This window comes from Pundamilia nyererei, unplaced genomic scaffold (assembly GCF_000239375.1).
Source record: "Pundamilia nyererei isolate P.nyererei 1_Seehausen unplaced genomic scaffold, PunNye1.0 scaffold00113, whole genome shotgun sequence".
NCBI lineage: Eukaryota > Metazoa > Chordata > Actinopteri > Cichliformes > Cichlidae > Pundamilia > Pundamilia nyererei.
This window is the reverse complement of record NW_005187514.1, coordinates 1,883,981-1,896,476: the sequence shown is the minus strand read 5'-3', so window position 1 is coordinate 1,896,476 and position 12,496 is coordinate 1,883,981. Positions and strand designations below refer to the sequence as shown.

The 12,496-nt window shown below is 39.9% G+C and overlaps 3 protein-coding genes across 4 annotated transcripts in view; 1 reads left to right on the top strand and 2 right to left on the bottom strand.

The window, feature by feature from the left end:
* kgd4 (alpha-ketoglutarate dehydrogenase subunit 4) overlaps window positions 1–2,293 on the top strand; it is a 4,162-nt gene extending 1,869 nt beyond the window's left edge. The window contains exons 3-5 of the mRNA XM_005741794.2: window positions 1,316–1,379; window positions 1,510–1,712; window positions 2,056–2,293. Of these exons, the coding sequence (XP_005741851.1) occupies window positions 1,316–1,379; window positions 1,510–1,712; window positions 2,056–2,073 (285 nt within the window). The 3' untranslated portion in view covers window positions 2,074–2,293. The remainder of the gene's footprint in view (window positions 1–1,315; window positions 1,380–1,509; window positions 1,713–2,055) is intronic.
* A 412-nt stretch (window positions 2,294–2,705) lies between these two features.
* pdxp (pyridoxal (pyridoxine, vitamin B6) phosphatase) lies at window positions 2,706–5,421 on the bottom strand. Its single transcript, XM_005741793.1, has 2 exons — window positions 4,622–5,421; window positions 2,706–3,776 (listed from the first exon to the last, which is right to left on the bottom strand). The coding sequence occupies exons 1-2, from the start codon at window positions 5,217–5,219 to the stop codon at window positions 3,430–3,432; spliced, it is 945 nt and encodes a 314-aa protein (XP_005741850.1). The 5' UTR covers window positions 5,220–5,421; the 3' UTR covers window positions 2,706–3,429.
* A 3,729-nt stretch (window positions 5,422–9,150) lies between these two features.
* spef2 (sperm flagellar 2) overlaps window positions 9,151–12,496 on the bottom strand; it is a 14,222-nt gene continuing 10,876 nt past the window's right edge. For both annotated transcript variants that reach the window (XM_005741791.2, XM_005741792.2), the window contains exons 32-39: window positions 12,254–12,410; window positions 12,047–12,153; window positions 11,731–11,913; window positions 11,390–11,482; window positions 10,867–11,037; window positions 10,579–10,788; window positions 10,000–10,122; window positions 9,151–9,607 (exon numbers count right to left, since the gene is read on the bottom strand). In XM_005741791.2, the coding sequence (XP_005741848.1) occupies window positions 9,542–9,607; window positions 10,000–10,122; window positions 10,579–10,788; window positions 10,867–11,037; window positions 11,390–11,482; window positions 11,731–11,913; window positions 12,047–12,153; window positions 12,254–12,410 (1,110 nt within the window). In that variant the 3' untranslated portion in view covers window positions 9,151–9,541. The remainder of the gene's footprint in view (window positions 9,608–9,999; window positions 10,123–10,578; window positions 10,789–10,866; window positions 11,038–11,389; window positions 11,483–11,730; window positions 11,914–12,046; window positions 12,154–12,253; window positions 12,411–12,496) is intronic.

Sequence of the window (12,496 nt, the reverse complement as noted above, 5' to 3'; positions counted from 1 at the left end):
AATAAACTGTTAGCAACATGAGTAAGGTCTTGACTTGTATGGACGAGGTGGATGATTTGTTAACGGTGAGGAAAAACCTCTTCATAACATCCAACGGGGGCGGTATGAAAAGAAAAAAAGAACGCTTGGACACTGCTAGCATAATTGACAGGTTTTTGACGGGGCTCCCACACAAATGCAAAGCAGGAGATGAAGCATCGCCAAATATGTTTCCAAACCAACTTCATTCCAATTTCATTCCAAGAGCCCTGCCTTTGGCTTCACCTGCACAAGTGCCGAGGTAGGTCTCTGCGACAGAATTAGTTTCCCTTGCGTTGGGAGCACGTGCTGGGCTCTTCAAATCACGGACAAACAGCATACCACATTCTTGATTTTTAGTTCACAAACACTTCTTGTAATAAATAACTAATCCTGACATTTTGGAGATATTAGCTCTTTATACAGTGAAGTTAGAGCGATCCTGCCACGATTTGTTTCCCTGGTTCAAATCACGGACTAACAGTATCTCAAAGTTGTTTATGTTTTTGAACCCATTTTGCACAGAGAGGAATTTTTTGAGAAATGTATTGATAGCAATGTTGAATATTATTACACAGGAAAAAAACAACCACACGTAAAATAATCACACCATAGGCAGAGGCGGAGATTTTCGAATCACCGAAAACAGAGATTTTCGGTGATTCGAAACACCGTTTACGTGTGGACGAATAGGTCCAAACGCATAGAAACAGCTGCATTTTCAAAAATACCAGTGTAGGTGTGGACGTAGCGTAAGAGTTTGGAGATTATTTTATTACTACCTGTAATTTATTGCAGATTACTTGTATTTGCCTATTTGTTTACAAATTGATTGAGGTGTGAAATAAACCGCAATGGAGTCTGAAAACAAAATATGGGTGTGTATGGTTGGAGGATATGTTTGTGGGGGGGGGCGCAAACATTTTTCTTGTAAAACAAAGGGGGGCCCAGCAAAAAAACACTTTGGGAACCACTGTGTTAGATGCACTTGTATTTTGTATAATGTTTGCTCTGTTGTATGTTTTGTGGTATATTCCTATCAACTGCTGTTAGAAGGCTACATTAACTTAACGTTGAGCGCCTGATTTTACAAAAATACTGTCACAAGTCATACCATACATAAATAAAAAATTTAATTCACCCTAGTGTTGTTCATCATATTTTTCTAGCAGCTGTGTTTGTTTTAAAGCTCATTCACTCTGTTTTAGCACGTGTGGGAGACAAAAAAACTACTGTCAATTTGTTGTCATGTCAGGATGCCTACCCTTTAACTGACTGTTTGATTTTGTTTTCTCAGGCAATACGGCCTCATACTCCCCTGATCAAATTCCCCAACAGACAAGGCCTGCCCAGACCTAATGGTGAGCCTTTGTTTTTCCCAGCTGAAAGAACGTGTTCTTTTAGGTTCACATTTATCAGAAATATAATCGTTAACAATGCCTTCCCTGGTGATTATTTCATTACGTTACTCTTTTTCTTTTCGTCCTCTAGCCCAGGAGGCATTGAAAACATTAGCACTAAACCTTCCTCAACATAATGCTCCCACTTCAGCTGCAGCATCGCCTCAGTTATCAAGACCGCATGCACCTTTAACACCAATCCCAGGCACGCCAGACACACTGGCCTCTATTCAGCTACTTCCTGCAAGGTACCGCAGGAGACCGTTAACAGCAGATGAGATGGATTACATCCAGGTGAGGCAATCTTAACTGTACCCAGAGTTTTTACACAGAACTACTTGGTTCTTTAAAATTGAGCAGAGTGGAATAACAAAAGAGACGGAAAAATGTCAAGCAAAGTTGGCAACAGTATATGACCCACCTTTGACTGATCATAAACTCATAGCAGTAGGATTCAAAAGTACAAAGGTTAAGTGTATGGACTGATTGAGAACTTATGAAAACTTACTGTAACTTGTTGCTGGTGCATAACTAGCTATAGAAACTGCAAGTAGAATCTGAAAGTTTTGAGTATTTAAGTTTATATTTTGGCTGGTATTTGTGTTTATTTGTATTCTATATCATTTCTTTGCCACAGCGCGGTGGACCAGAGTGACATGAAGTGACGCCATCACTGCAGCCAAAGTCCTTATATGTTGAAGATCAGTATGTCTTTAATCCTGTTCCTCAGCACAAGAGAACCCGATGCCACATGTAGAATAAAATATTACATGGATCCTGTTAAAATGTATATATGTTGATTATTAGTTGTTTAAGTGTATATGAACTCCATACAAACAGATGTTCACTGTAAAACACGCTGCAAAGGCACACTAGCTCCTTGGTTTGTCTTTATTCACCTGGCATTGCATATTTTTCTCAAAGATTTGTTTTTAATCAATTTTAGTTTAAAAACAAAATCATCAACTCATCTTTTTTATTCGTCCAATTTATCTAATTTTACATGCTGACTAAAATCCAAGCAGGAGGCTCTAGTATACAGAAGGAAGTTGGACTTTCCATGTCTCTCGCTGCACTTGAACTGATGGTTTTTGGAGCTAAAAGGCTGGTGAGGTAGTTGAGGCAACAATGCTGCATGAGATTACATTGAGTTCATGTGAACGGCTGGATTTAAATGATTAAAATAATGTTGGATTATTTTATTGTTGGAATTTGATTGTGCAGATTCTAAACAAGCAGACATAAAGGGAATTCTAGTAACAGGCCACCACTCTTTTCAAGAAAAAATTAATTTAAGGTATTTATTGTTACCATTGCTGGCATGCTCTATATAGTAAACATTAATAACACTGAAAGTTCACAACAGTGCAGTATGATAGGCAACCATTATTGGCTTTCTAGCTATGAGTTTCAGCCATTTACTCCGATGAATATTGGCACAAGTAGCACAGACATGACAGAAAGGCCGGAAGTGAATGAACACTTTACCTGTCTGCCTGGCAGATTGTCAGCTTATTCTCTACCAGAGCTGAGAAAAGCTCACACTGTTAGTTTTTTTTATCTTCTTGTGATTATAATTAGAAGTGACACCTAGGCAAGCACACTTGAAGATAATTCAGCATTAGTAAGTACATGTCTCCTGTTTGGCAACAAAATTTAAACAGCCAGCTTCTAAACACATGAATTCAGAACAATTCATGGCTTTACAAAAATACCTCGGGATGTTTAAAACTCAATATCAAACACGGTATGATCTGTGTGAACACAAAACTGCAGTATATTCATAGATTATTATAAACACGTAAAGCTACAGAAACTGTCAAGTCACAAAATGAGCACAACACTTGAAGAAACACTGAGGTATGCACTGGATTACTGTGATTATGGAAATGATTTGCTCTAAATCAGTCTTGGTCACAACATAAACAGCGCCTTCTTATTTATTAAGAAACTAAAGACTCAACATTGCACTTGAAGCAATCTGTGCTCTGTACAGGAGACAACAGACTCTTCAGTTGCTCTGTTCGTCCAGTTCCTCAAAAGCCGGTAAGAAATCAGCAATGGTGTCCACCACGTAGTCGGGCACCAAGCTGTGGTTGGTGGTTTGGTCACTATTCCTGTACTCCTGGGCCTCCTCAATCTGAGACACACCAGTGAGAGTGAGCATGGTGTCGAGGCCGCAGTTGGACCCGAACAGCATGTCCGTCTCGAGGCGGTCCCCGACCATCAGGCACTGGGCGGGATCCACCCCTCTGAACTGACTGGAGATGCATTCGAACATGAAGCGGCTGGGCTTTCCGATCACAGTGGCCTTGCGTCCTGAGGCCACCTCCAAGGCTGCTGTGAGGGAGCCAGAACCTGCAGGGGGAGAGGCGGAGTAAAGATGACTGAATCACCACCAACCACTTTCATTTCCAGCTGCATGCTATTAATAGTTCTGCGAATCTCATATAAGCTGCTCAGTCAGTAGGTACAAGCCATAAATATTTTCCAGAGGGCCACTTGTTTTGGAGAAAAAAAAAAATCACCCTTCAGATTTGTGGAATCTAAAATGGATTACTGAGTGAGCTAAACTGACAACTGCTCTCACATGTTTTTTGGGCTTTTTTTTTTTTTAATCTTAAACATATCAGGAGGAAATGAGGGCAGAGAGGACTGATGACATGCACCAGAGCCCTGAGCTTGAGTTGAACCAGCATCTTTTACCCTATGGTCTCTGGGTAACTCAATTACTACCTTATCTTAAAACTCTGCAAACTAGTTATGATGAACTGATACAAGCCTGAGGCCAGGAGGTAGCTGTGCCTCAGGTTGTGGGTTAGTTATACTGCAGTGAAGCTTCCAGGTGCATTCTGTGTGTATCTGTGCAGTGGTGGGTCCCTGAAGAGTGGTGCAGTGAACAAAAAAAAGTTTAAATAACGCAACAAGCCGGAGCTCTTGTTGTTTTAGCCATTTGTTCTCTGCAGACCTGTCCTGACACTGCATATTCATGCTGATGAACATGTGAAAAGAAACCTGTGATGCACAAGCCCAGCTATTTTTGCAGAATAAGTAATTTTAGGGCCCTCTGACCTCTTGACATCCTGGTCCCTTGACCGCTAAGCCATTTTAGCAATCTATCCATGTCTGGCAGAAAAACGAATATTTTAACGTGACGTGAATGAGCAACACTATGTGGTAATTAAACCTCATCCCCATTATACCTGGTAGTATCCTTCCACCTGACAGAGGGTGCCAGGGGTCGTTGTCGGTGGCCAGGAACAGACACTCCGGGTCCTTCAGGTAGCAGGAGGCTTTGGCCAGTTTCAGAAAAGTCAGTTTGTCATCATGTCCAACCAGCACTGCCTTGACGTCCGGAGCCAGGGCGCAGTCGTAGATGGTGGCGTCCGGATCATCCGCCTCCTCCACGCAGGGGATGCCTGCCTCTTGCAGCTCTCTGCGCAGTCCGTCGCAGCCGATGACAAACACCTGGCCAGGGACCTTGACGACGTCTCTCAAGTAGAGAGCCGAGCAGTACGACGAGCTAAAGATCTGCTCCAGCATCACGTCGGTAAAGCCCAGCCGGTAGAACTTGTGCACATAATTCTCCCGCGGCCTGGTGCAATTGTTGGTGACGAACACCACGTTTTTGCCGCGCCGGATCAGCGAGCTCACCACCTTCGCGGCGCCCGTTATCGCGTTCTCTCCGTGCCATATGACCCCGTCGCAGTCGAAGAGAAAGAAGTCCTTCGCCTCAAGCAGATTTCTAATCTGAGGTCCTCGAATTTTCTGGCAGCCTTTAAAGCCAAAGGCGCCTGCCATTCCGGCTTTTTCCTCGGTTACTTCCGTCTTTCACCTTCTAGTGATCCCCCACGTCGAAAGCTGGTACATCATGCGGTGAAGACGGCGTGTTAAATGATACGAAAACAAATCAATGTCAGGAAATCACATTGCAGAGTCCTTGGTGCGGTTACATACACGGAGCGAGCCACAAAAACATTGACACCTAACCACGCCCACGCTTTCAGGACTGACCAATCAAACTGTAAAAGTTGAGCCAATTGGATTCGTCGATTATAAGAATAGTGCCTTCTAAAAATTTAATTGCGCCCCCGTGGCGGCTGATGGACAAAACATGGCATTAAATTTAAAAAAAAGTCCAAACCAAAAGATCACTATGGGAGAAAATAGAGCACCACAATTAAAACACTTTAAAGGAGTAACCATTGTGCACAATGGTCCTATTTTTCATTTTATATAATCACTCATTAAAACCAAGGTAACATACTGAACCTTGAAGCAAATGGGCCACAGCATCTGAGGACCACTGCAGCTGCCACTGCTCTCAGGAAACAGCAGGAAATTGAGGCTGAAATTCACCCAGGCCCTCCAAAATTGGATGAAAAGTGGTTTAAAATACGTTGCCTGGTCTGATGAACCTTTATTTCTTAATGGCATTCAGATGGTAGTGTCAGAATTTGGTATGAACAGCATGAAAGCATGGTTCCAGTCTGACTTGTATCATCAGTTCAGGCTGGTACTGGTTGTGTCACAGTGTGGGGGATATTTTCTTGGTACACTTTGGGCCCCTTAAAACAAATTAAGCATCATCCAAGCACCACAGCCTATCTGAGTATTGTTGCTTACCACGTCTATCCTTTTATGCCTAAAGTGCACCCACCTTATAATGACTTCTTCCAGCAGGTTAATGCACCATGCCACAAAGCTAAAGTCGTCTCAAAAGGGGGTCCAATCTAGTACTAGCAAAGTGTAATTAATGAAGTGTCCAGTGGGTGTTGCTTCATTTTTACCTTTATTTTTTACCATTTTTTTCAACAAACACAAAATAAAAAACAATGTGTAATGCAGCTTAATAAATAAATAACTAATCAACACCAAATCAAACGCTGCAAATTTAATAAAGCTCTTTATATTTTTTGTGCTGTTCTACACTTTGGATGCCTTTACCCAGGAGGACGAAACTTCTATTCTTTACTGATAAGTATCCAAGCCATGGCCAATTGTTCATAACGCCAATAATAATATCTCTGAAATATACCAGAGTAAAAACAAAGTAGCAAAATAATCCTTATGACGTAAAAGAAACTTCATGATTATTAACAGAGAACGAAAAATGTTACAGGTATTCCTAACAGCAATAACGTTAATAATGATATGGCAGAAACTTCCTAAAAGACATAATTTTAACAACACGTGGTTATAAGATTTCTGTTAATAAGTTGCTAGCGGTGGCTCACTCTCAGTGGCTCACTCTCAGTGCAGTCTTCACCTCACGTCACTAGGTGGGGCTCTAACACAAAAACATCCCAGATTTGAACTTCACGATTGCTCAGATTCATGCACAGAGACTGCTGTTTTCTGCCTCGCTGTCCATCCTTTCTCTCACAGACCATGAGCCGGCAGAAAGGTCCAAACTAGCTTAATCTTTTGACCTCTAATAAGTTAAAGAAAAATAAATGCATACATTTAGATTTCAGAGATTAAACTTCTCCAATGTTTTAATCATTGTTTAACTTCCACTCCCTCTGTTGTACAATTTTACTGTTTAAAAATCATTATATGTTTGCTGGTTTCTTTATCACTGCAGGTGACCTGTAGTAAATTTGGCTTGGTTTCATAATAATTGCTGTAAAAATGTACAAAATACAGAAATTCCATCTTAAATCAGCAATGAAAAACATAAAATTTAAGATAAAGTAGAAGGGTTTTTTTTTATTACATTATTTTGGACATATATTACTAATGTTTGTTCCATGTACTCTGATCACTATTATGTTTTGTTTTTCTTCTCTGCACTTTGAAATTCCAGGATTCTGCTTTGTTCATCTACAATCTTAAGCAGCTTTCTAATTTTCTTATATATTCCTTGTTTAAATGAATGCAATTTAACTGCTAGACAACAAAGAGAAAAGGCAACAAAGCACTGAAAGGACACTAAAAGCTGTCCTAATTGGTTATTAGTGAAAGGACGAAAAAGACCTCCCACCAGCACAGTATTTAGACTGTCTGCTAATGGAAACAGTTTTTGATCTTAGATAACAAAGAAATCTCAGTAAATCAAGATATAATTGAGGTAAGTTAAAAGTACTACTACAAAGTAAGTATAATTGAAATCAGATGCTTAGATATTATAATATTAGTATTTCTAAAGTGCTACTGACAACTAAGTGTTCAGGGATGATGTGCAGATATTACCTTTATTGTAGAAGTCAGTAAAGAATAAAAAAGGTTCATTGCCTGAGCCCAGATGTTTGAGTGGTCAGAAAGTTGGGAACTGATCACTGGAATGTAGGATACTGGATGGATCCTGACCCTTCAGAGTGCCAGGATAGAAAGTTATATAATGGACACCTGGAGAGAATCAAGAAACCATATAAAAAGTCACAAAACCTTTTGAGCCTCTGATTTATTTATATTGAGCTATTGGGAGAGTACCTATATACTGTTATGATATATTACTGAGGTAATGTAAAGGTTGAATGGATGACAATAACCCTGATGTACTGGGTTTGTGTTCCAGGATGAAGGAACAGGGGTTACAAGCATCAAGGTCAGTAATATCACAGTGTTCCTCTTGAAGGAAAGTTATTATCTCCTGCTCTCTCCAGCAGCCTTTCATACCGGATGGACAGGAACCTCCTGAAGTTTGAGAGGTCATTAAAGTTGTCCCTGAGACAAAGAGAGAGGAAGCTATAATGACTTTCTATTTTTTACAGTACCATTAACTCAAGAATGCTCAAAGAAAGTCTAACAGAGACTAAATGGGCATACATTTTTGTTTTATTTTTAAGATCCCTGAGACTTTATCAGCAGTGTCTCCTGTCATTTTTGTATATGTAAACAAGTCGTCTAAAATTTGTGTAATACCTGCTCAGTAAAAATCTTGTTTGTTGTTTGGAAAAAACAGTGCTTTCACTGTTTTTATATCAACGTAAGGTTTACCTAATCGTGTATGAACTTATATATAATATACTCTAATGCAATTTTTTAACAAAATATTGGTGCGTGTACTCTGGTGGCACGGTAGTTAACCTTAGGTCCTGGGTTTAAATCCAGCCTGAAGCCTTTCTGTATGGAGTGTGTATGTTCTCCCTGTCTCCGTGTAAGCACTCTGTCTTCCTCTCACAGTCCAAAGACATGCATGGAGTCAGGTTAATTGGTCATTTTAAATTGCCTGTAGGTGTGAATATGTCTCTATGTGTTAGCCCTGCAACAGACTGATGACCTGTACAGGGTGAACCAAAAACCTTGCTCTGTGGCAGCTGGGAAAAGCTTCAGCCTGAATTGGATTTGTGGAAGAAAAGGGATGGATGGACACGCCATTACTCACCAATCAGACAAACAGGATCTTGGCAGACTAAAGGACTGAGATAGCCAGAAGCAAAAAAGTCCATAATACATTACCCGTGCTGTTTGTATTATGTGGTAACAAAATTATTCTCCTTCATTAGAAACAGATAATAAAAACCTTCCTGCTAAAACAGTTTCTTATGGAAAAGTTCAATTTAATGAGCCAGGCAGCTTATTAAACTGAGTAATGATCAAGACAAGTGGACAAATTTCCAGAAGATATCAGCAGAACAAAATGGATTATCACCATAAAACCAAGAAATGCCTCATGCTTGGCAAAATCATCCTTTTACAAAGAGAGGTCCTATTATTAGAACATAGTATTGGTATAATAACATGTTTTTTGCCTTTAGTAAAACAAATTGTCTAACAATCTACATTATTTGTTGAAATATCATTTATTCATACTTCTCCGTTTATGAAAAAAGTGAAAAGCTGCTACCATAACACATACATCCTGAATGAACTATGATAGGGTTGTTGGTGCCACAGTAGGAAGTGACGGACAAGTCAGGCTTGACATCTGAATTATCCTGGACAATGCACAGAGTTCATTAAAAAAGAAGCACCTCAGTCATGAAAGTTCAATCCACCACCAGATGTTATTGTTCCCATCCCAAATATGTAGTACAACACCAGTGTATGGATGCACACCTATTAACATAGCATTTTAAACATTAAAGTAATTAGAACACTTCAAAAGCATCCACATGTGCATTTCCCAAGTTAGAGTTCTTCACAGTGCGGCCAGAATTATGTCTTTATCTTATCCTTTATGAAAGTGTTGAGCTGTTAGTCTCTCCTCCATGCTGACTGTCCAGTAACACTCCATGAATGTTCTGAAGGACAGTGAGAGAATACTCAGTGAGAATACATTTGCACATTATGTTAAATATACAGTTGAGTTTACAGCCTTCATCATTTTGGGAATTTAATGATTTCTTTAAAGTGTTCTTTTTCCAGGGCAGATGAAGTTTCTGCCAAGAAAAGTTGTCAAATATCCAGCCAGAATTATGTCAGAAGCTTGTTGATGGTAATCAAAAGCATTTGGTCATTTGGTCAAGGTGCAACTTGCTAAGCGAAAAATAGGCAAAGTAGGCATGACTTCTACACATGACTCAGTGTAGGAGAGGACAAAGGTTATGCAATGTTGGACTCTCACTGAAGCCATGGGTCAGAGTAAAAAAACAAACTATGATCAATACTGGTAAGTCAGTAAGTAGAAACTTACCACAAGCTGGTGGTGTGTACAACTCTCCATCAGCGACAGAACAGAAGGATGCTGAGAGAGAATGGAAAAAGGGACATGGTCCTCAGGATCATATCCCAGCTCTCTGAATACTTCCACCAGGTTCTGCAGGCCAGCAGACAGTAATAGTATTATCATTAGAGAAGTGCTTAGTGTTATGGTTAATATTTATGCTCATGGTCATGATACGCTTTGTTATCATTGCTCCTAATGGCTCCTAATCCTGTCCTTGGAAATGCATCTGTTCTTCAGTTCTGCTATTACACACATACAACAACTGACAGTTTGTTATACTGGAGATTTTCTTCAGGGGTCCATCTTATTTTGACAGCACCTCAATCATAGTACCATTAAAAGACTAAACATAGTGCCTGGAAGGTAACAAGTGTGTGATCTTGTAAGACTTACAAAAATTACAAAGCCTTGCTGAGATAAGACCTCACCTATTTTTCTACATTTATTCATTTTCCAAATTAATCTAATCCTTCATTTATTTTAGTTGTAATTTTTATTTATTAAATTTACTAAATGCTCAGTTTTAGCTCTCATAGGCATCCATACCGCAGTGTGCTCCTTCTGATTCGGGCTGCCGGAGGGAACGTGGCTTTTGTCTTCCATCTTAGTGATTTTGTGGCAGATGACAGAAAGGAGAGCAGGGATCGACACTTCCTGCTCATCCCCCAAAATGCTTGATGCACTGAGAGCCCCTTCTTCCTTGTAGTCAAGTTCAGAGGAGGAGAGGTCTGCATTCTCTTCTATGATGGGCATAGACTGAATACACAACCCACAATGATAATGTGAAATGCAATGCAGTGATTTTGCATGATACTTTTCCTTTTACATACTCACTTTGACAAGATGGCTCAGTGAGAAATGCGTGAGTTTTTGACCAAGGACCACGCTAAGTGCTCGGATGAAGCCCTGTGTGGGGTTGGGGTCTGCAGCAAAGTACTTCAGCATGGACACATAATCCAATTGAGAGGGAGAGAAGGAGTGGTCTGCAAACATGTGGAAAAAGAACTGAGGAAAGAAAAAAGACCACATTTTACAGTTAATTCATTTATTAACTGCAGCTCATTTAACCTGAAAAAAGATGATGGAGAATTAGAAAATGATCAGAATGACTGGATCCACTCCCTTTTGTGTTGTAGGTTAATGATTTTTACAATATGGAAATGAACAAAATGGCATTTTTTTTTTTACCTTTTCAAAGGTTGGAAATTGTTTTTTGTTCCTTTTGTTTTTTTTCCCTTTTTTGGGTTTTTTTTTTTTTTTTTTTTCATTTATGTTGATTGTGCACTACGCCCATCTAAATTTACCACTGTGGCAGTGAAACAACCCAACCAAGTTTTTAGGCTTGATAGGAAGTCACCTTGCGAAGGTTGGCCAGACGCACATAAGGTACAGGCTCAGAGGGGTCCTCGGGAACAGTCTGGACACTTTCAGTGGAGAACCACAACTCTGTCTGATGACAAAGAGGCAGGAAAGCTACTTAATCACTTCCTTTTAGGGAGGTATGTATTTCATTTTATACTCTACCAAATACATAATACAGTCTAAATGTGATATTATAACTCAAACCAAGGCCTGATCACGGAACAAGAAGGGTCATAGAAAGTGTGAGGGTAGCTTTATCTAGAGTAGAATGATTTAATGTGATTTTTAAAAAATCTGTTAAAATGTTACAGTTAACAAAGCAACAAATGGACTTACTCTCAAGTAGTTCTCCTCATTTATATAGCCTGTGTCACCAGTATCTGCTGCCTTGAACTGTTGTAGCACATCCAGCAGCTGACTTAACAAAGGAAATGGCCAAGGAAGAGCAGCACTGAGCAGAAACCGACGCCAGTCTACCAGCTCATAGCTGTCCGTCAATGAAGACACAATCTCCATCAACTGGGAACAGAACAGACAATAACACTGTTTGCAAAATCTGCATAATATGACAGAACAACATGAGGCAGAAATGTTTTGCAGTTTTTAAACCACACTGTCACATATTATTACTCAACTCTAAAAGTTTCTGTACCTGCGATTCACTTTTGTCCATCCAGGGCTCAGGCAAGGTGTCTTTGCCCATGTTAGTAGTTATGATATCTTTGAGCAAACTGAAGAACCCAGACGTAGACATGAAGCCTTAAAGTCAGCAGGGAGGAGAAGTAAATAATGGATTAACTGACAGACATTACTGTAGAATTAATTGCTCCACACCAGAGCTTGTCTCTCCAATTTGCACCTGATGGAGAAATGCTGTATAGCTGCTGGTACAGTAACTCTAGCTGAGCTATGGTTGGGGTGGACCTCATGGGTTTCTCCAAAGGAGGTGGACGGGGAGGGGGAAGTGGGCTAGCAACCACACGGCAGTCTCCATTCAGATAGAAGTCAGAACACTCCTGATGAATAGAATATGGAGAATGATGGAAGTGTCAGATTCTTCTGGAATAATTTATTAAAATGTGATATATATATATATATATAT